The sequence below is a fragment of the Pleurodeles waltl genome, chromosome 1_1 (assembly GCF_031143425.1).
Source record: "Pleurodeles waltl isolate 20211129_DDA chromosome 1_1, aPleWal1.hap1.20221129, whole genome shotgun sequence".
NCBI lineage: Eukaryota > Metazoa > Chordata > Amphibia > Caudata > Salamandridae > Pleurodeles > Pleurodeles waltl.
The window spans coordinates 522,057,462-522,081,827 of NC_090436.1; the positions used below are offsets into that span (position 1 = coordinate 522,057,462).

The window sequence follows — 24,366 nt, forward strand, 5'->3', positions numbered from 1 at the left end:
TAACCTTCTGGAGGATTTTCCTGTAGGTCCTCATGACAACTTTGTTAGAGTGAAAGACTGTGTATGGTTCGTGAGAACATGATGTTTGATTCTTGCTAACCCTACGCACCGATGTGATTCCTACAGGGAAAGCAGTTTGTTGTAGGGATTACTTTTTAATGGGTTCGAAAGAGTACTGCATGAGTCATGAAAGGACTATGTTGAGCTCCTTATGGAGGGGAAGGACACCTAAAGACCTAAAGGGAGGGAAAACCTTATTCAACCCTTTTAGAAAATCCTTGGTCACGGGGAGGTTCTTGGGGGAAAGAAGTTTGTTAAGGACATTTACTGCAGGCAGTAAGGGCTGCCAAATGAATTTTCATTGAAGAGAATTGCAAGCCACATTTTCCAAATGTTGGACATTTGGAAGAATGACATCTTCCTGACAAGTTGTAGGGTCCACGTTTTTGGAATAACACCAAATGTAAAATCTCTTCCACTTGAAGGAGTATGTGGAATGGGTTGAAGGGTGCTTAGTCCCTGGAGGATGTACATGCAGTCTTGTGGCAGGTTCAACTGTTCGTACTGCATTAGCTCATGAGCAATCCAGTCAAATTCAAGGAGGAGAAATTGGGGTAGACCATGTGGCCTCTGAATTTCGTTAGCAGGTCTGTTCTCCATGGCAGCTTGAGATGTGGACGCTCTGAAAGGTGAAGAAGGTCCGTGAACCACCACTGACGTGGCCACTCCGAGGTATTAAGATCCTCCTGGTTCTCGAATGGGACAGCTTGATGAGGACCGACGGGATCAGGAGAATCAGAAGAAAGGCAGAGAAATCTGCCGAACCACTGGATCCATAGGGCATTTCCCAGCGTCCCTATTTGTAAGTATCGCGAGGCAAAGCTGCAACGTTTTTTGTTTTCTGCTGTAGCAAACAAGTCAATTTTTGCTGAGGTCCACAAACTGAAGATGTTTTGTACGACGTCATTGTTCAAGACTTATTCGTGATTTTCATGCAGAACACTACTGAGTGTGTCTGCTTTAGCATTTTGCACACCTGAAAGGTGAGGTGCCATAATTCTCAGGTCCCCAGCTATGAGCTATTTCCAGATTGAGCTTTGTGTGATATGGGTCTGGACCTCATTTGCCTCTGCTTGTTGAGGTAGTACATGGTGGGTGCATTGTATGTCTGAACAAGCAGGGACTGGGTCTTGGGTGATGGGCGAAAAGCTTTGAGTGCTAATGAACTGCCCGGAGCTTGAGGAAATAGATGTTATAGGTCATCTGGCTCAGAGACCATGTGCCCTGAATTTTGGAGGTGATCCATATTGGCTTGCCACCCTAGTAGTAATGCATCTATCACTATGGTCTGAGAGGGAACCTCTAAGAGGGAACCTGTTGATGAAATGGCATTCTCTGAAGCAGGTTGGCTTGAGAGCACCACCACTTCAGGGTCTGTTTTGCATGAACAGATAGTTTGATCCCGTCCTTCCAGTTACCCTTTAGTTGGTACCACTGGTCCTAAAGACATACCTGGAGTAGGTGCATGTGGAGATGGGCTTTCAGAGTCAGGAAGATACAGGAGCCATGAAGCCGAGGAGAGATGACACTGCCCTCACAGTGGGATGAGAGGCTTTCATGAAAGAGTGACACTTCAGAAGGAACAATAACAGTCGCTCCCCGAAGTAAACACTCTTGCCTGAACAGTGTCGATGGAGGCCCCCAAATAATGCTAAGTCTGAATAGGGGTAGATGTTGACTTGCTGTGATTGATATAAAGCCCCAACTGTCAAATGAGATCCAGCTGTAATGAAGCTGGGCTTCCAGTTAAGTGGACACCTTGGTTAGCCAATCGTCTAGGTATGGGTAGACAAAGATTCAATGTTTTCTGACAGGTCCAGCTGTAATGAAGCTGGGCTTCCTGAGAAGTGGACACCTTGACTAGCCAATCTTTTAGATATGGGTAGGTGAAGATTCAATGATTTCTGAGTTGGGTAGCTACTACTGCCATGCACTTCGAGAATGTTCTGGGTGCTGACTTAAGGACAAATGGAAGTACTTGGTACTGATAGTGATCCTGCCCCATGACAAACCTCAAGAATTTACAATGCTTCTTGACAATTGGTACATGGAAGTACACATCTTGAAGGTCTATGGAGCAGAGAAGGGTCTCCCTGTTGTAACCTTGGATAGGTCTGATGTAATGCCAGCATCCAATACTTTTCTTGCCGAATCCATTTGTTGGCTTCTTTCAGGTCGAGAATGGGTCTGAATTCATTCTGGTCTTCTTTTTCACCAGAAAATATCTGGAATAAATGCCTGCAATGGCAGATGGGGATTGGGCTGTTTTGGAGGTATGGTCAGGGGGGGGGACTTGTGAATCTGAGATAATACCCACGTCGAACAATATTCACAACCCAGACTTCTTGCGTGTTTTTTTTTTTGCCACTCTGCCAGAAATTGAGTGATGTTTCCCCCTACTGGAGTGGGTAACGGAAGAGGGGGGAGGAAAGATTCATGGCTTGGAGCCTAATGTCTGTTTAACCCTTTAAGCAGGCTGTTGGGTGGCTCTTCCTCTAATCTGCTTTTGTTGGTGAGTTCATTGGTCTTGTGGTTGCTGAAGACGTTGATATGATTGAGGGGTTTGAACCCTCTGAGGGCAGAAACAGTTCTGATAGGGGCTCAAAGATTGTCTCTGCTCTTTTGGCCTTTCTGGACCACCTGCTTTTAGGGTTTCCATCACAGCTGTCATGTGAGACATCTTGTCATCAGTGTGGCTTACAAAAAGGGTGGACCCTGAGAATGAGAGATTAAGGATCCTCTGCTAAAAGTCCGGCTTGAGAGTTGTTAAACAGAGCCAATAATGCCTCCTTAAAGCTAGGCAGTGGCAGTATTCATGTGGCACTAACAGGGAAGAGTCCTGCAACCGCACTGATGACCCGATTTGACATCACCAAACTGTTAAATAGAGTCCCATAGCGCTATATCTTACCTGCTCAGGAGGGCAGCTGCACTGGCTGCTTTCATGGTGCTTGCGGCTGTGTACAGACTTTCAGACCTATAGAGTCAAGCTTTTACTCTCCTTATCAGGTTGCTCAGATGAAGTAGGAGTAGTGGCATGGTGCTTTTTAGCCACTAATGTGACTACTGAGTCCGGAGGAAGAGAAAGTCCTGGCTCAGGAGGTCAATATTTTTTCTGAAGCCTCAATGGAGCAGTTTTAACTGAGGCCAGAGTCAGAACTAGTTCCACTGCTGGTTCTAGGAGACCTGGGACCAGTGGAAGTAGTGTTCTTGACGCTGACTGCAGATAAAAGCTTCTCAAATAGCATGGATGTGGAGGGGATAGTAACCGACATCTGAATATTGAGCTTTGCAGCTCTTCTTATCAGGACATCCTGGAAGGTATTAATAACATTCACCGGAGAGATGTGAGGTGGCGGTGAATCAAATAGTGTTGGTGAGTATCCTCCCATAGAGGTGGATGTAGTCTAAGTGGAACAATGTTGAGATTTTGAGCGTGACCTGAATCTTGAGTGTGATTGGTGTGAACAATGACAACACCTTGAACACGGAGATGAATACCTGGAACTGTGGCAGCAGTAATGCAATAGCGATGGTGCATTTTGGATCGCGCTTTAGGTCTTGGCAGAGGAGCGTCCACAGGTGGCGGGATAGGCGCAAATGCAAGAGGCGCTTTAGGTGGCGGTGGAGGAGGCGTTGGAGGTGGAGTTGGTGACGGAGAGGATGGTGGAAGAGAACTTGGCAGTACAATGCATGAAGAAGGGGAATAAATCCTCGAATATTCCAAATCTGGAGATGAATAAATGAATTTCCTCTTCTTCCTGTGTCCTAAACGTCAAAAGACTTCGACGTCGGCCTCCATGAACTCCTCAGCGTCGATCTGCTCCTTGGTGTCAACCTCAGCCGGCGCCTTGACGGTGAAACCACTCCTTCCTGACGTTGAAACACTCTTAACTGCCAATCAAGGTCTGTGCGTCAACAGTGTATGGGTCTTTGATGTTGACCCACCTTGCTCGACTTCGATCTAACTCTCTTCCTCCACCTACCCCAACCTCTCAATGTCGACCGGGACCAATATTTTTAGGCTGAAGTCTTCTTTTTGGATCTTCCACATCCTTCAGAGACAGACAGCACAGCCTTAGTAGAGGATTGGCCCTTTCCTTGCTCTGAGGTCCCACCTTCAGATTGTGCCTGCTGCCTGCGTCTTTCTTCAGTGCCATGGAGGCAGATTTTCTCCCTGTCCCTCAGGGTGCTCCTTGAAAAGATCCTACAGTGATGACAAGAATCAGGAACATGGCTTGCTGGAAAACAGATGATGCAGACATTATGATCGTCTGTTTCGGACTTCTTTCTCCCACAGTCAGGGCATTTGTCAAACAAAGATGGCATTTTATTTGACAAAGTACCTCACCTTTCTGTCAGAAAAATGCAGAAAAAGTCAGGAAGAGATGAAAATCGTCGAATTAAGTGGTTGAGACAAAATTCTACTTGAGAATTTTGAGGAGAAAAAGCCTAAAAAGGCTGAGCTCAATGCTCCATGATCCTGTTAGCAGAAAACGAAAACATTAACTGAAGCAACTGTCACTTGCTGAACATTATGAGATACTGGTGGTCCCAGGGTTCTTAAAGGTACAGTCGGTTTTTACCTCACATAATGATGGCCTGTATGGCTACCGTGTCCTGCTTTCCTTCATCTCAATACTTTTACAGAAAAGGGTTTATGAGAGAGGTTTAAACTGTTTTTACAAAATATTAACATGAAATTTTACAAATATGCTTTTCTTGGCCCTCATTTTTAAGTACAAGATGAATAACTGGGCTATTGTAGCCCGTTCCTATAGGCTGCATAATGATTTTTCTCTTAAGTGACTCTGTAGACGTTCCCAAAGAAAGGCGAACATCTACACTTAAGGAGATACACTATGAACAAGTGCTCTAGGATCCCCGCACGTGTGCGGGACTATTCAGTGCTTATGACTATCAATGGAGATCCCCTAAGAGAGAAAATATATGAATTAAGGACTATTTGTCCCTCCAGAGAGTTAGGACTTGCATCACTGTCACCTGCCGGGCATTATGGAATACTGGTGGTCCCTGGGTTCTTTAAGGTACATACAGTCGGTTCTTAATTCACATAATGATGACCTATGGGGTTACACTGTCCTGCTTTCCTTTATCTCTATACTTTTAGAAAAAAGGGTTTGTGAAAGAGGTTTAAGCTGTTTTTACAAAATATTAACATTAAATTATACAAATATGCTTTTCTTGACCCCCATTTGTAAGTACAAGATGAATAATTGGGCCATTGTAGCCTGTTCCTATAGGCTTCATAATGATTTTTCTCTTAAGTGAATCTGCAGACCTTCCTGAAGAAAGGTGAACATCTACACTTAAGAAGATATACAATGAACAAGTGCTCCAGGATCCCCGCACGTTGGCGGGACTATTCAGTGCTTATGACTATTAATCGAGATCCCTTAAGAGAGAAAATATATGAATTGAGGACTGTCCCTCAAGAGACTTAGGACTTGCATCAATGCCCTCAAATCAGTATTAAATATAATTGAACTACATAATGCTGCTTTTTATATATCTGTCGCCGAGTTGTTACCACTGGTTTCTGTACCGTAGCTAAATGGGATGTAGGCTTAAGTACTAATTGTAAACATGCTAATAAATAGGGTGTCTGTGTACACAATACAAGTAATAATTAATTTTGCTACAGTAGTCTTGTATAACATTTTGCCTTTGTTAGAAAACAGTAAGTGCTAAAACGTTGCTTGTTTGTACTAGTTTGCTATGTGTTCCCCCAAAAATATGCTGCTGTTCTCCACAACTCTAGCTGTTGAAGGCCTCTTCCAGCAGCATTCTGTGGGAACCATAAGAAACCAGGCAATTCAATGCATTTGTTTTCTTGAAAGGGCTTGGGCCCAGCACTATCTTGCCCTTATGGAAATGCATTAAACCTTCTTCATTCCTAAGTTCACTTGCCACTCCCATAGAAATTACAGTATTGAGTGATGCTATTTTTAGTGGCGATGTTCTGAATATCAGCTTGAGTATGAGCTCAAATAGATATCTGGTGAGCCTGCAAAGTAATAAGATGATCTCACTGGTGGTAAAACTTAGCACCCCTGATGAGGCAATGAAGCGCTTTATGGAGAGTAGCAAGCTACTCCAGAACCCAAGGTTAGAAGTCAGTCCAGTGGTTATTGTGATTAGTAATATGCTGTTAACTTGTTGGGCCCCGCCCCTTACCGTCTACATGCCTGAATCGCTCCTTGGGGTATATACATGTCCCCATGAACTGAGTGGTGCATCGGCTGCCCCCCACTCAAATCCCCCACAGGGGGCCACCCATAGACTGAAATCCTGTGTGTGTGGGGTTCCCTCTCACCCACCCTGGCCCTGCTCAGAGTCCACCCCTCCACCACCCAATGGAGCTCCACTTTCCTTACCTTGCTGCTGTAGACCTGCCTCTGGAGGCTCTGTACCCACCATTTGCCCCCTCACTACTCCCATGGGGCCCTTGGACGCTGCCTTGCCCATCCCACAGCCTGGACCCCTATTCACCTGACAGGTCTGGGGGCAGAGGACGTCGACTGTGCAGGGCACAAGGTGAGCCTGAACATAATTCTGTCTGTGCATGGCGACTCAGGAGCCACAATCACCAACTCCGTAGAACGCAACATGGTACCGCACAGAACTTTTAACAGCATGAGGCGAGGGGACCCCAAACAACAAAAATTGCAGATTGAGTGTACTAGGGTGACAGACAAGTTGGAGGCCCTGGCTGGCATGGAGGGTTGGGCATCCGGACCATCTTGCCCTAAGCACCTGACTGGTACGGATGCCAATATGGTGGAAATTTGAGCGGGATTCTGCGCTATAGATGTCTAGACACACTCAATGGCAGGCTGGAAGGGATGGGGGGAGCACCTGGACCGTCAGCACAATCGACTAGAAGGTGGACAGAAGCGCATTTCAACTCTGGAGGATGTCACAGTGACAACCACCAAGCAATTGTAACAACTGGAATGACTACTTGAGACTGTAGCCATCAAGAACAAAGACTTGGAAGCCAGATCCCATCAAAATAACCTGGGGATCCTGGGTGTTGCAGAGTCACTGACACGGGTAGGAGCACCTGCTGAGGCGGGAGGATGCTGAACTTGTTATACTGGGAGGCAACCTCAATATGACAGTAGACCCCCTCTTGTGCACCCCCAGGTCGGCGCAGAGCTGCAAGCCGCACTCATTGCAAGTCCTTCGTGACATCTGTGGCACTTACTCACTTAGGGATGCTTGGCACTACGTTCACACACTGCCACCCTGGGTTACACATTTTAAGATGCACCACTTAATACATGGACTCATTTAGATTACTGGCTACTCTCAACACTGACCCTCCCTGGCTGAGCAATGTACCCCACTTCTGATGCACATTGTCAGATCACTCTCTGATTCAGATAATTTTTGACAATGCCCTTTGGGGGCAGTGTTGAACTCCACTTGCGATTCCTGTGCAACGCCTTGCTCAAAGAGATATTCTGATAGGAACTCCACACATCCATTGTGGACTACTTAAAACTTAAGCTAGGAACAGTCTCTACAGATGCTACCCTTTGAGAGACCTTTAAGGCCTACATTCATACCTAGGATAGGCACCCTTATTTTAGGCCTGCAGACTGTGCCTTTAAAAAAACACATACATGTTTTATTCATTATACTCCTTTTAGCTCGCTGTTTTTGTATTCTAATCAGTTGCCTTTTCTGGGAAGGCGTAGTTATTTAAGCTTCATCAGCACATTTGCACGCATTTCACTCTGTGCCCTGCTCAAGGCTGTTGTAATCGGTATTTGAATTTCCAACAACCATTGCTGCTCTAGGAGTTATGGAAACAACAATTAACTTTAGACATATCATCACATCAGGCCTGTTCTTAGAACACTGTTCTGTTTGTTATATAAACACCATGGAGGCCTAAGAAGAACAGAGGCCATTACACTCATGGCCGTTCGGGGACATGCATCATTTCATTGACAGCTTTGCTGATCTTGGCTCTAACCCTACAGCCAACCAGGAGGATTGCCAGCAGACAACAGGCAGACCCTAGCCCATCTTTCAGGTATGGGGTTGGGGCTCTTCCCACAGGCCAGGATTGGCCTTAATCTCTGAACTATGTTTCCTCTGCTTAATTACTGCAGCCCACACTTTTTATAATCTAATGCAATTGCTTTAATAAACAAATTGAAACCTATCTTGCATCTCCTCATTTGTCTTCACGTGCATGCATGAGACTTTGTGTAACAGAGAAAAGATACGATCTGCTCACCACGACTTCCCTGAGGACTGTCATGTTCTAGACTGCCACAAACCTCCTTTACTTTCTAGGTTTAGGTGAGGTGCTAGCCTAAGAAGTCAGGCCGACAGCTTCCAGATCCAGACGGTGTGAGAACGACTCAGTCACCCACACTCGGTAGTGCTACCATCCTAAACTATGCAGTATTACCCCCCCATGATAAGAGCCCTACGACAGCATCTCTAAAAACACAGGGATTTTATGGGATATACGCAATTCACTAGCTCAGTTCGAAAACAAAATATGCAACACAGACCTTGCTGATGCCCAACTCAACCACAGACCGCAGTTGCTATGCCGCACTTCCCTACTGGATGAGCTCTGTGAGCTGGCCGAACAGGAAGTGGCCCACCTGGGAGAACACTCTGGTGCCAGGCGTTAGGGGGAATGGGACTGTCCAAGCTGTACTCTGGCAAGCTTGCTTCGTCACCCTTCTCCCTCCTGTATCCCCTGTTCCCATTACTCCTCATTATAAGCATTGGCCCTCTCCTCCGCCACTTGCAGGAGAAACATCTCCACCGTGGCTTGCAATTGAAATCCGGACCTCTGCTAGTGTCCCTCTACACATATGATGTTCTATTTGTGCGTCATCCCTCGGAAAACTTGTCCATAATAGTGCACAAGATTATACAGTTCTGTCAGTTCTCAGGCCTTAACATCATTTGGAATAAATCTGAGCTATTTCCTCTTACAGACACCACCACTCTGCAGGCAGGTGAATTCCCCCAAAAGTGGTGCACTGATTCAGTCAAGTATCTGGGTGTCCACATTCACTGCAAGAAGGAGCAGGTCATCTGGCTAAACTATGGCAAAGCCATAGATAACTTAAAGGTGCAGATGGAACGGTGGTTCCAGTTGCCGTTTTACATGTCTGGCCGGATCGCCATCATTAAGATGGTGGCCCTCCCCCGTTTTAGGGGATTTAAAAAAAAATATAGCCATCCCTCTAACCAATTCTTTTTTTAATAAGCTGATATTACTTCTTCTGTGACTGATATGGGTGGGACCCAGTCCCCAAGTCGGCTGGAATAGGCTGGTGCTCCCTTACGAGTGAGGGGGTTTTGGTGTGCCGCATTTTCATCTCTAATTATCTGGTGACACTAGTCAATTTGCATACCACTGATACCACAGGGATGCACAATTAATATATTCTGCTTGACCCTGCTGACATCCAGACGCTCTTCACCACCATTTGGTCTTTGCGCAAACTCTTTCAGCTAGTTGGCGGGGATGTGCTGTATTCCCCTTCATTACCCCTTGTGGAAAATCCCCTGCATAAGAGTGGCTAGTCAAGCGCACACTGTCCTGTCTAGCATTACACGCATTTGGTGATCTTTTCCCTGACGGGCAGGTCATAACACACACTGATGATGTCCGGATTGCCAATGACACCCCCATGGACCACTTTGTTCTGCGCCACAGTCACAGAGCACTGAGCGCCTAGATCCCCTCTTATCCTCTTGCTCACGTAAAGTTCACATCATTGACTGCAGTGATAACTGACCCGGACGGAAGGTTCATGTTTTCCAGTGTATCATATCAGTGTGGGACTACTACCAACACGAGATGGAAAGCTCAGGGAGACATGGGAGGACGAGTTGCAGCGCCCACTCACAGACAAAATCAAGTATTACTGTTGCCAACAAACAAAGCCCATATTCCCAAAACCAGTGACAAAAGCTCATACATTTCAAATTATTATTATTATTTTTTTCACAAAGTACATACACTACACCTTGGCTAAAATTGACCCTTCCAAATCCCCATACTGCCCTAAGTGCCATGTAGAGAAGACAGACTTCACACACCTGACATTAAATTGCACTCACATGGGTGGTTTTTGGAGAGACCTCCTCACCCATCTCTTCTGCTTGATAGGGATTGCTCTGGAACCTGACACAGTCATCGCCCTGGGGGGGGTATGTACAGGATTTGCCATGGGAGGTCAACAGGTTTACAATAATGGTGTTAGCAAAGCATTAATTCACCTTGCAATTGGGTAGCCGGAAATCCCAAACTGTTCCAGCTTGGCTTAAAAGCCTGACTTTCTGCAACAGTAATAGGGAGATATATGCCACAATGTTACCTCACAGGGCTAGACCAAGACACATATGGAAAACATTTGTGAACTACCTGTTGCAGCATGAATCTCAAAAATCTGATTGAATTGCAATGTTTATACCTGACTATTGCTTCCTGTTCTCTGCTCTTTATTGTCAGATGTGGGGTGTGTGGATATCTACTGCAATCTGCTATTGAGCTGTCTATTTTTGTGCCATTGGTGACATGTTTTTTTGTGCTGCATCGAGAATGAGGAATATGTAAGGTATATTCTATCACTGAATGGTCCTCCCTTTAAACTACTGTTATTTGATGTCGTTCATACATTTACAACCCACATAGAAGGCTGTCATTTGAATGGGCTGTATCTGCTATAAAAATAAATTAAATTAAAAAAAAGCAATGTGCTGTCAAAAGTCTTGCATGTGTTTATTCCATTTACTTTGTATTAAATTTATTCCTGGTAGTTGTGATCATTAGCGGGGGTCACATGGTTGCAGTTGACGGGTTGTGAGCTAGAAAGGCTGGCAGAGATTAGGTAATGTTAGATTACAGGGCTAAGGTTTTAAAGAGGAGAGGTTGTGATCTATGAAATGAGGCATCAGCCAATTTGCAAAATTACAATAAGACGGGATGAGGCAGATAAGCAGGAGATTGAGCGGAGGCTATTCTCAGAAATAGAAAGTATGCGCAGGTTGGAAGATATGAAGAGGGTTACTCTTAAGAAAGAAAGAAGAGGAGTCAAGCGAAAGTAAGTCAAAATCAATTTTTAATGCAGGGTTAAGGAGATAGTGAGAGAAGGCTTTCTGAATTAGCAAGCAGTCTGAGAAAGTAGGCTGATAGGAGAAACAATCTTATACATGCTCCATATCCACGGCAACCATCTTAAACATGTGATGGTGGTCCAAGTGCATAGAAAATTTAAACATTAAGAGACCTAAACTGTTGAGTACCAAGCCTAGGATAGCCCGATAGCTCTTTAAGCATAGTATCCCAACCTTGGTACAGGGTCTGCACACTGTACAAGGGAAGTTGGCGCATACAAAGAGAAGGTCATATCTAAATATCGTCCCTCACTGTTCTGTAAATAGCATTTTTTTTTGTATTCACTCATTAAAAATTAGTTATTTGGCACTGGCTGACAGTGTCTCGTCGATGTGCAAACAGATTTATACCCTATTTTGTCACTTAATACCGACCAAATGTATGTTGTGATTGTAGTATATGCAGTATATGTATACACAAAGAAGGGTTCCATTTTGGACATCACAGGCATGTTTCTCTGCACACTCTGGGAGTAAAGTTTTTTTTTTTTTTTTTCAAACAGTGAAAGTGTATCAGGAGGGAGGAGCACTAGACAGTGAAGTGAAGACAATGGATGCAAGGTTCCTATAGAAATGTAATTAGGTCCTTACTGTAGCACTGCAACTTCGCTTTCCTGATCACTGTCTTTGTGGCTGTTCATAACCAGAGCCTGACATTTTACATCTCATTGAGCCACTGCTGTAGACAGTCTCCAGGATGGAGTCTGTCTACTCTGCTGCGAGGGAGACATCAACCCACACAAAGGCTGTCTTTGTGTGGGGTGATGGGCCCTCACAGCAGGGTAGAGAGGCACTTGAAAAGGAAGCCACCCCAAACAAGTTCTCCTGCCTGCTCAACCTATTTTGTTCCTTTTAAAATCCTTGTCTCTATCAAACCTCAAAACAACAAAAACATGCTTAACTCCTGCTTCCACAAACTCTCCCACAGGCACTACATACTGCCAGAGTTGCCTGCAGACACCAATCCTCATGTTCCAAGTATAAGGAAAAGGTTAATGAAAAAGGTAAATAAAATCTATGGAACACCGCCCAGTGTCCCATACAAGCTTTTCAAACTTTCACTGCTCTGCAAAAGCTGCAGATGAAATCTCAGGAATGTTTTAAAATGTTCTATAACTGCTGACAGCAATTAAAATTTGTGACGGTGTCAACGCGTCCCTTTATGACTAATTTATACACTCAGGGACTCGTTTTAGGCCAATGAATCTTTTGACCCTGATTGAAGACACCTTAGGACGAGATAGCTAATCAACATGCCAATCAATTTGTCAATATTGTCATCAATATTTATTATAACAATGCAATTCACCTTAGTCAATTACATTTAATAAGACTCAGAAACCATCATGACCTTTCAGTCATGAATAACCACACCAGTTTAGTATGAATTTTGTGATATTTATTCCCTATTGATTACAATTCTACTAGCAAGTTTATTAATCTCAATACCAAGAACCACATTAGCATGTTCACTATATGGTAACTATGGTAAGATTTCATCAAAGCAAGAATCACGAGTATTAGAACATAACACAGCATCAACATAGGTTATCCATAGCAGAGTAACATTAGCGCATTAGTCAACAAAGCATAGATTCAGTCATTTGTCTATTTGCGTCAGTTTAGTGAATCCCTGTCCTAACCTTGAATTAGCATTGGCATGTTGGACTTCATGCAAAACAATTTAGTAACACCAATTTGAAAAACATCTAGCTATTGTCTCTGTCAAAAGTAGCAGTTGGTACCTAGAAAGGAAACCAGCTGTTTTTTTTTTTTTTTTTAAACATCTCCAACTCATTGTAACTACGTCCTGCGTGTATAAAACACTTGAGTATTTAACACGTGCGTTTGATACGATTTTGTGATCTCTTTTGTTTATTTTCACCCTCAAACAAAAGAGAAAGAAGAACAATGGGAAAGTACTTGGGTACTGGGTCAGGGTTGAAAGAAAAAAAGAAAAGGAATAATAGAGAGAAGGAAAAAGTAAATAAAATATTTTCAAGAACAATTCTATTCTTAAGGTATGTGTTCAAAAATCCTATGTTCGCTAGTTACTACGAATGAAACAAAATACATTTAAGAGAAAAATCTGTGATGTATGTATTTTTATAAAATAAAAAATAAAAAAATCAATGTTGCCACCTTGTATTTTCACAAACCTACAATGGTGGTACATAAGCCACGGTAGGCATCCAGGTCACTGTCTGGCTGTAATAATCTCTTGCCAAACATATCCTATTCCTCGAAGAACATCTGTCTCTATTTTAGTGGCTCAGGTGTGGATGGTGGTACAAGCTCAGCAGCTACTCCTCCTCTAGAGTCTCTGCTCTCTTCACTGCTTTTCTAGCAGTTCTGCTTCACGATATGTCAAATATTCTTACTTCTTTTTCAGTGACCGTGGAGCTTCAGCTTCTACTTACAGACCCAATGCTGGAAAAAGAATGTGAAGATGACAACCATGCACAGGCTCTTCTGGGGTGCATGCCTGACGTCACAGAAAGATGACGGACGACAAAAGAAGAGAGAGTGAAAAGGAAGACTAAGGACTAAGAAAAGTATTCTGAACCCAACCACTAGATGGTGGAATAATGCACAGTGTGTGAATCTAGAAAAGATGCAAGATGCAAAAAATTCTTTTCACTGAACCAGAGTTGAAATCAGTGCTGAGGTACACTGGGTTTTAGCGGAGACAGAATACTTTTTCAACATCCATTCCTGTGCCGAGAAAAGGGCCTGAATTAGTGGTTGCAACCAAAGTCAGTGGCATTTTTGGTAATTTGTATCCTGGCTTTCAATTCCTCGAGCTTTTAAGTGAAACATTTTTGTTTGATCTTTCTGGAAAGATGCATTCATCGGATTAATGTAATTTAAATTTCAAAGTATATGGTTTCCAATTGGAGTCTTGCTAAAGCCCAAATTCACAGTGTCCTTCGCCAGAGCTACCCCAATTAAGTCTCATTTCCACTGAACTACACCTTCCTATTTTGCAATTCCTGTGGGGATCTGGGTCCAGTAGATCATAATCATATGAACGTAATATTCCCACAAGAACTCCTCTGGATCTGCAACTTCAGTTCTCGCCTCCGATGAAAGGCGAACCAGCCACAAAACTTCCAGCCTTCCAAAAGGCCTTCACTTTCTGCTGTGCGATGGTGCTTCACTAGCCTTCCCTACCAGGATAACCCTTAATCAGTTGAGAGTTTCAAATAATTAACAGTCAACACATACGTAGAAAGTAATATATCCATTCGCTTTTCAGTGAGATGATTCTCTCAAACGTTTTTCTTAGCAATTTCTCATGTACTCCCTTTCATGAAGAATGAAGTCTGATATACAGAACGATGTTGCATTTTAACTGAAAAGTCATTGTGAATGTTGCAAAGAGTGAAGAGACAATCAAGAACAGGCAGCCTTAAAATCAGAATTCTCTGACCGTTTCAATCCTGATAGCATTTGCATTTTGGCAAAACTGCTCATATCATAAAAATATAAGAAGAAATACATAATGTGATTATTTGATTATGTTCTTTAGATACTGTCATTAAAGTAACACTTACTTTCATTAAAAGCATATTCAAATCCTTCAAGTGTATCAGGAAAATCTAGCGGGGGTTCATCTTTTTTCATCAGTTCATCCAGGTCTATCCGAGATAACAAATCTACCAGAAAAAAAAAATACAATTAGTAGTAAGCTATTTAGTAAAACAATCCATAAGAAGGAAAAGTAACTTTCCAGGTTCAAAACCACACAACATTGATAAAACATCTAACTGTAACATTTCTAAAACATAAGCATTTTTAAATGTTTATTTAAAAAAAATAAAGTTTGATAACCCTCGGTAAAGGAGCAAATATTACAACATGGAGGAGAGTAGTGAAAACACAAAAACCTGCTTGATGAATGACATGTTGAAAAGTTCCTTTTTTCTTGAGGTAGGTCTTATTAAGTAACGTATACTTGTTTACAATATGTATGACTATTTTACCATTTAGGGTCTGATGCAGCGTTAGGAGAATTCTGGGCCCAGTGTAAATGGGAACTTGCCCAGGGACTGGAATTTCAAGATTTGGAGTAATTAGTTTCCTGAAATATTTCAAAAGGGCAAGCCAGCATGTTAGGGGGGAAAAGTGTGGAAAAAAGAAATAATTTCGATGTTGGTGGAGACATGGATACAGTGAGGCTGTTAGACAAAATTAAAAGGATAGCCAGGTTTTTGGTTGCCCTGAGCGTATCATTTTTTTATTATTTTGTTTGTGGAAAATCTGTTTATTAACGTTTTCATCATATTATAACATTCATTTGTAGAACAAGAGCAGGACATTTAGTATGTGCAATTATTAGTAGACTAGATGAGCACAACTGTCCAACCCAGACAGCGGAATAATTGGCTGCGAAGACATATTGCATATGGTTCCACCCCGCACCATAAAGCCCATATATAACAGGATTAATTAATGCATGAGCGCTATCAGACCAAACCGAACACTGGAATCATGAGTCACACAAACAATTGAGCATGTTACAGGCACCACAGTGGTACCTTAACCCTTTCCGGCAGGTCATTGTGCACGTACAGCAGTGTGCATTCAGGCGCAGAGCTTCAGATAAGGGACAACTTAACAATAAGAACGTGAACATGAACGAACTTTGGAGGACTGCCTCTACAAGCAGCAGGTCCAGGCCGGAGCATAGTCTCTGGGGCACAGAGATCCCATGTTTTGCCCGTGCGCATCAGCAAAGGGCAGACGTGCACAACCACACTCCCCCGCCTCCCACATAGGTCACATTCTCAACTCAAAAGGCCTAGGTCAGGTCCGCTGCTCGAAGTTCAGCACCCAACCCATTGCGTTCCCACACCAGGATGAGATACATACACTCAATGGCCATCAGACAGCCACCTCCTCATCCGAGGTCTGCCCCAAACCCCGCAAGCATGCCAGCATCGCCTCCCAACTGACCGATAGTGGGTACTTATGCAGCCCAGCTCATCTTCCCTCGCCAACGCCACTCCCTCCGCCACAGGCCACACCTCGAACGAGGACTTCCAGGCCCTCTCAACCGGTGGGTCGGATGACTTCCACCGGCGGGTTATCAATCTCTTGGCCGTTATCAGGCCTAGGTTCTGAAATCGTGCTGCAGCACTGTTCCGCGTGTCCCTAGGAAAAAGGCCCAGTATACAGGACTCCCAAATAAACTGTACCAGTCGCAACACGCACTCCGATAAGCAACCCACCACCGGCCCCCAGAAGCCACTCAACGATGGCTAGGACCAGAGCATGTCCGCGTCACTGCAAGAGCAACGGGGGCCCGCTGCGTCACGGCGAGCAAAGTATCTGTTTATGTGGCCTGGAATGAGGTATGCCCTGTGTATGATGTAGAACTGAATCTAGCGGAATCTGGAGTTACGCGGTATGTTAACATGGCCGGAAAGAGCTGATCTCGACCGTTCATCCGTGAACGGAGTAATCACATCCACATCCCAGGCCGCGCACAGTGAATCACATTCAAGGGCTGTGTGTAGACGCAACGCCTCAATGAACCAATGAATTAGGTGCCGTCCCAGTCCCATCACCTGTATATACTGTAGCAATAAATGTGCAGGAGGAGCAGTAGGCAAGTCACCCTATTTAGATGCAAGCGACCTCAGCAGTGAGTTATACAGCAGAAACTGCCCCGCAGGAAGACCTGACTCCTGTACCAACGCAGGAAACGGTATCAGCTTACCGTCGTAATACAGATCACCCAGCGTATACAGCTCCACTGCGTGTCACGCCCGCAGCTCGGACCCGGACGTAACTATAGAGCCAGGAGGAGTGCCCAACAACGCCAGGGCCGGTGCAAACGGGATCGCCCCACCACCAAGTCTCCCCGGGAACTACGATAACAGCTGACTGCAACCCTGAGGAACAACTGATCTGGTAATGCCACTTGCGTTATTGGGTGAAACAAATGCGAGACCTGCATGAGGGACCACGGGTCTTCCAGGGTTTCCATATCGGCGAGATTCAGGCCCGACAAACCACGTAGACACCAATTGGAGCTGGGACGCCGAATAGTAGTGCTCCACGTTAGGGACCGACAGGCCAGCCCTCTCCAGCGGCAATTTCCGGAGCGCAACTCTACACCTTCCCCCATTCAAAATAAAATCTCTCAGTGTAGATTCCAGGCACCTGAAAAACCTAGGAGGGATATAAAGCGGGATGTTAGTGAAGTAGTATAAAAGGCGTGGCAGAACTATCATCTTTCGGAGCGCTATCCTACCTGCCACCAACAGCGGCAGCGTCTGCCAAAAAGTAATCTGGGACTTGATTGAGGACACTGCTCTCTTGAGGTTAGCGTCTATTAGGTCGTCTTCATGGTGATAGACGCGAATGCCCAGATAACGGAATGCACGGGGCTGCCAGGGAACCGCACTCTCAAAGAAGCAAAACTCTGGATCAGGGAGCCCAGGGTCAAAGGGGAAAAGGCAGGACTTAGCCCAATTAACCCTGAGGCCAGACAACAAGGCAAACTGCTGCAGTACGGTCCCAACCCCCAGAGGAATTCACAAGATATCCCGGAAGTATAACAAGAGGTCATCGGCATATAAAAATACCGCGTGCACGCCATCCCCAAAAGAGATGCCCCAACTCGCACCACTGTCGTGCAAGGCCGCCGCCAGCGGCTCCATATCAAGGGAGAAGAGTAGCGGGGAAAGGGGGCAACCCTGCCTCGTACCTCTGCACACATTGACTGGTTTTGATATAATACGCCCCATCTTAACCCAAACTTGCGGCTTAGTGTATAACAGTTTAACCATACGAACAAAAAGGGGCCCCATGCCGAACCGCTGCAAAACCCTGAAAAGATAAGGCCATTCCAAGGAGTCGAAAGCCTTCTCCAGATCAAGGACAAGGCAGCCTGCCTGCGGCCAGACTCGCCTTGCGTAGCACATAACTCGAAACAGCCACCTGATGTTATAAGACGTGTCCCTCGCCGGAACAAACCCATTTTGGTCTGGGTGCACCAGGTCCGGCGTGATGGGTGCCAAACACATGGCTAAAATTTTGGCTAATATTTTGTAGTCCGTATTGAGCATGGCCAAAGGGCGGTATGAGTCCAACTCAACCGGATCCCGGTCAGGCTTGGAAAGAGACACTAGCATCGCCTCCCTTTGAGATGCCGACAAGTGTCCCCTCTGCACCGCCTCCTCAAAAACACGGAGAAGCTTAGGTGCAAGAAACGGAGTAAAAGCCTTATAAAAGTCCGTCGGCAGGCTATCCGGGCCCGGCGTCCTACCCAACGCCAGCTCCCGAATACCAGTCTGCACCTCAATAAGATCAAGAGGTTCCTCCAGCGTGTTCCTCTGGTCCGCCGTCAGACATGGGAGCTCCACCCCAGAGAGGAAGTCATCACAAGACTGCTCGGGGGCCACCACAATGGAGGTATACATTGTCTCATAGTGTTGCGTAAACGCCAAATGTATTTTCCCAGGTGTGTTCTTCCGCAATAAAGGGGACACCCGGTTTAATCCAGATCAGGGTCCCCCTGGCATAGGAGGAGTGGCCCGTTGCATACAATTGCCCTCTCCAGCGCCGCTGCAAATGAGGGAGCTCTGCCAACACTAAATGGGTCTCCTGCAAGAAGGCGAGGTGGATCGAGTGCCGTTTTAGATACGAATATATGGAATACCTGCGCCTAGGCGTATGTATACCGCGCACATTCCAGGTGAGTACAGTGCACGAAGTCATGGCAGTTTTAGCTCAGCATGCGCGCGTTCCACACATCCCGCCCCCAAGCACAGCATAGCACACATCATGCCAATGACCTCACGCCCAGACCAATAGCTCATGCAGTGCCTCCAACATAAAATAAGCAAACCCAATACAATCAGAGCAGATGAACAACCGGTTCCCGCCCAAACCCAAGTACCTGAACTTTCGACAACACAATCGCTCATATTAATCCTCCAGCAGTAAGAGAGTGGGGTAAGCCAGATCACACCGGGAGTCAGACAAGCGCTAACCCTGCCCGCCCGTCTATATTGGATAACAGTAGGGGGAAAAAGGAGGACCAGCGGCGGGCCGGGCCTCGGGCCGGAATCCGAGACAACCACATCACCAGCAGAGGCCATACAGTTTATCAGTACAACAGGTTTCCTGGCGTTCAGACCAGCAGGCTGCCCGTACAGAGTCATATGTCAGCTCCATGAACCAGGCCCACCATGCACATCAAGCAGAGGGCCACCGTACCCCCCGGCCGCCCATATGCGTCAAGGCAGGGCCTAGAAGAGGTCGTCTGCAGTGGCAGAAGTCACCACCGGGCCATCCGGGAACCCCAACTCGGAGAGCCAGTCAGGCGTGGCAGGGCGGTCACTGGGAGCTTTGAGATTTCAGTATCAGACTCAGACACCCTCGGGGAAGTGCCGATCGCCGCTGCCGACTGCAGCACCTCGCGCCTCTCCTGTATTAACTGCTCCAGATCAGGGGCATGCGCCACGGCCTCAGCAATACTGGCACCCCTCCTTCGGCCGCGCCACCCCAGGCCGAGCTTGTTCTGCGACGCAGACGGGCGCCTCTCCACCTCACGGCTCGAGACGCGGCCCGTTGACTCCAGCCAGTCCCATGCAGCTTCTGGCGAGGTGAAGAAGTGAGTTTTATTGTCAGCTATGATACGGAGTTTGGCTGGAAACAATAGAGTACTCCAGGCGCAACTCTCTGAGCCTGCGCTTCAAAGGCATATAGGAGGCCCTGTCTCACTGCACTGCCAGAGTATAGTCCGGGAACAACATTACTTGTGTGTCATCCACTCGGGGCGGCGGAGCGGACTTCACCGATCGGAGGATGATGTTGAGGTCCACATAATGAAACAAACGTATTATGAAGGGGTGAGGGCCGCTTCTCGGAGGTCGGGCCGCGTGGGGATTCGATGAGCCCGTTCCACTGAGAAAAAGGGGGTCAAGGCACCCTCCAGCACAAGCCCCCTCAGCCAGTTCTCTGAGTAAGTCACTGCGTTTCGGCCCTCTGCACCCTCTGGCAAGCCCACCACACGTATATTATTCCGCCGGGTGCGGCCTTCAGCGGCCTTCAGCGTCCCCCACACGGCGCTCCAGCTCCGCCACACGCGCCAAGGTATCCCCCACATTGGCCTCCAAGCGAGACGTCATTGGCGCTAGTTCATCCACTCTCACCTCCAACATACCTGTCTTGTCCACCAGGTTGTGATGGTCAACGTGCAGCAGAACAAGGTCACTGGCTACCTTGTCGATCTTGGCTTCCAATGAAGTGCGGGCACGTTCCAGCGAATCGCCAATGCGTTCTACCTCTGCCAACACAGCGTCCAGTTTCTGACCGTCTTGCCTCACAGCATCCTGCCCTCTCCCGGCGCCAGTGCCAGAGCGAAGGCGTCCCGCTCCCGCCATGGCTAAAGTCCATTCGCGTTCCGAGTCAGCGCCACCGCACACTCCGGGCAACTCACCACAAACGGCACAGGCGGCACTTCCCAGCGCAGACAACCAAATCCACTAGACTGGGCCAGGGTGACCGCCGCACATCAGTTTAGGACTTCCGAGCCAGCTCCTACACTCTCCTGGTAGGCCACCACGATGGCGCCGTTTACCCAGCACCACGAGGCTGGAAGGATCTCCTCGCCGCAGCCAACTCCGCACCCAGCGTCAAAGTCTGTCTCCTCCTCGCCTCTAGCTCTCACAGGGCAGGCACCTCACCACACAATCAAAAGGCTGGGCCAGCTTGCCTGCGCCCCCAGTATGGTGCCGCGCAGCAGCATGTGCAGCCCGGCCTGTAAGGTACCTGCAGCCAGCTTCTGTCCACTGCTCACGAGACTCCAGCTGCCAGCTCTATCCCACAGTTGGTCCAAAGAAGGGGCTTCGCTGGGAGCAGACTGCTCAGTGCGAGCCACGTGGCCAGGAGGCCCGGAGCTCCCTCCAATGTTGGGATTCTTCGCCCGGGGGGATAAGGCACGGCAACACTCGCCCCCCAGACACACAGGTTCCTTCTTTTGGCTCTGTGGGGGGTGCCGGGCTCCCGGGCGCCCCCCGCACACAGACCTCAATGGCCCGACCCCGCGGCACCCAGTGCGCGTGTCACCGCCAGGCCGCAGCCGCCGGACTCCAGCACCCGGTCGGCTGCGGACCCACGTGGGCTCAGCTCCTGTCCGCTTCCGCTTCCCGGGGCGCTTCTGCAGCGTCACGCCCCCACCAGCCAAGCACCGCCGGTCCTCGGGCCCCTTTAATGGCCAGATAAGCCGGGCGGTGCACGGAGCTCCTCTAGCTCACGTCCGCCATCTTCCGCCCTGAGCGTATCATAAGTCATGTGAGGAGCTGAGACTGAAGGATGGGCATGCGTGGATTAGTTACAATTTGTCAACAGTGTCCTCTCATTCTGGAGGAAGAATGTGTGAGGAGAATGATGATGCATCTGAGATAATTGTGCTGGTGTAGAACCTTTACCTATCCGCTTTTGTTTAAAAAAATAAAAAGAGATTTACTTTTTACATTTCAACATCATTAGACAGTAAGATAACCAAATAAAATATCATACTACCACCTTTGAGAGCAGTGGTCTTCTCTTTTTCTTCCGGACCGACTGGCTCTGGTTGTGCCATATTTACCCAAGGTGTAAAAACAATAGCAGTGAAGAAGGAGATGGACATCAATTTTTCCAGGATTGCCTACAGCCCAAAAAAAAAAAAAAAGATTTATCATGAAACAATATTTTCTATGTTCTTTTTTGCTTTACAGTATTTCAGTACAGTTAATGTTAGTGAAGAAATAAAAGTTAGTATATGTATAATTTCCATCACACAACACCTGAACATATTTTTGATGCCAGACAAACTTTAGCACAGTTTTTGTTCCAATTATGTATCCACATATCCTATGTGCATTCATGACTAGAGGCAAGGAACACAAGATTTTCTCACCACTGCAGATTATGCCAAATGTGTTGTTTAAGTGTGTCAGTGACTTCTTTTCTAAGGATAGGCACAACCAGGTTAGCAGGAATCCTTACAATTCCAAGTTATAGAATTAACGTTTTTGCAAATGATGATCTGCTGATGTTGAGCCCTGCTTCACCATGTTTTTACCAACATAAGCTTACTGCTTCTCGAGTCCTGGAAGAAGGGCAAACACACAGTTGTAGTACTGGACAGATGTAACAAATTCTGTTCCCTAAACCTATACCTGTAGTCAACGTACATCTTTCTGCTAAATTGTTATTGAGACTTAACACATGGTTAAAGAAAACAAAGCATGCATCATTCAGACTGATCTGCACTAATCACATTGCTCAATTTGGAATGTCGGGCATGTGCTACAATCAATCCAAACTGGTTGGTTTAAATGGAAGGTCCCATGTGGTGCTTGGCAATACCAGTATTAAGGGGAGCGGAGGAGGTTAGCAATCTTTTTGCTGTATACATTGAAGTTTAGTGGCCTAGATCCCAGAAATGGAAGCAGTCCTCTGGAATATATGGCAATAAACTGGTATTATTTGGACAGAGGTGTGGAATCCCTACCGCCCAACGCCCAGGACATATTGTTTGGGGTCAAGGACAAAAGGTTTTAATTTTAATTTTGTCCACTGGACAAGTAGGCCCAATCCTTGCAGCACCTTGGCTGCCATTTTACAGTACCACATTATGGATCTGTGAAAGTGTGTTGTCTGCAGTTAAGGTAAGATTTGTATCCACATGTCCATACTGTTCAAACTTGTATTTATCGTTTATTAAAACAAAGTGTTTATTAATAAGGTTTGCTCCAAGGATATGCTGTGAGCTGCTCGGCTTGCACTACAGAGCGTGGTTCAGAATAAAAATGTGCCCACAAATGTTTCAGAATTTGAGGCTACGTATGATGCTCCCGCAATGCTCTCTGATTAGATGTAACTAGCTGCAGAGGCCTGAAAGCAAGAATGGTGATTCTTTGATTTCAAAATAAAATGTAAATAAAAAAATAGCAAGCAGAAGAAAAGCATTTTGCTAAACTTTGCAATTTTAGGTACCATTTTTGAGACATCGTTTAGTAAATTATGTATGATACATGCTAGCATTTCCAAACAATATTAATAATGGAAAATTAGTGTAAAATGAGTTTTAGCAAGATTATAGGAAAGATGAAAATAAACACGCATTGGCAAAGGCAACAGGTCCAGAGCGCAATACCATCCTTTTGGGTTTGTCAAGGTGTGATTTATTCTGACAAATTTTTCAAGAAAGAAAGTCACAAAAGTGCACCTATTGTATATGTCCCTACTTAGTGTAGATTTGCATCTCTCAAGAAGTCACAAGAATTTACAGAAGTAGGCCTGGAAATAATACTGCTAGAAAAAGTTTGAGAACTTTATTTTAGTGTGAGCAAATATGAATGTCTAGGTTTGCTCATGCAAAACTCTGATTAGAGTCTGCAAGTTCACTTTCCAACAATGTCGTTTTCCCAACCTAGATAAAGTTTTACTTCAGCCCTTGTCAGGAGTAAATGTCCACCCTTTTCCAGTGTAGAAAGAGATTAGAGACAAGATTGTAAAATCTGTTATACATGCAAGTTCGTAGATGAGCACAAATTCATGGGTATTCCAACCAAGGAACTACCCCTTCTCGCTGTTTCCAACCCCAGTATGCAGATTTGACAAAATGTGGCAAAGTCAGAGCATTGCTGCAATACAAACCATACTATGATAGGAGTCCTTGCATAATCAGAGAGGGAATTATCAGAGCTCTGATATAATGAGAACAATGGCATACTTTTTCATCTCACTGCATCTTAACAAGGGACAAGGGCATTTTTCTTTATATGTGAGGTAGATTTATTAAGCATCCCATCCCATGGATAAGTAGATGTTTTTGTATCAGCTGTTTGTTAATTTCAATCGAAACTGAGGGTCTACTTGGCAAAGGATGGCATAAGAGGCAGGAATACCTAAACAAAAAAAAAAACATTAAATGTTTTGAAGATGTAGAGGCAGAAAATTAAAGCTACCGTCTGCTGTGTTTCTACTAACACAGAAAGGACTACGGTCACCCAGACGCCAGATTCTTTTACTGTTGTATTATATTTCAAAATAAAACGAACTTTCCCATAGGGATTTACAGAGAAGGAATGAGAAACTTTGGTCTACAAC

At 45.7% G+C, this 24,366-nt stretch overlaps 1 protein-coding gene across 3 annotated transcripts in view; it reads right to left on the bottom strand.

Annotated features, from left to right (window-relative positions):
- The window catches only part of ARB2A (ARB2 cotranscriptional regulator A), a 1,508,097-nt gene that overhangs the window by 1,400,572 nt on the left and 83,159 nt on the right, over positions 1–24,366 (bottom strand). For all 3 annotated transcript variants that reach the window (XM_069225397.1, XM_069225389.1, XM_069225407.1), the window contains exons 3-4: positions 21,793–21,916; positions 14,805–14,906 (exon numbers count right to left, since the gene is read on the bottom strand). In XM_069225397.1, coding sequence (XP_069081498.1) covers positions 14,805–14,906; positions 21,793–21,898 — 208 coding nt within the window. In that variant the 5' untranslated portion in view covers positions 21,899–21,916. The remainder of the gene's footprint in view (positions 1–14,804; positions 14,907–21,792; positions 21,917–24,366) is intronic.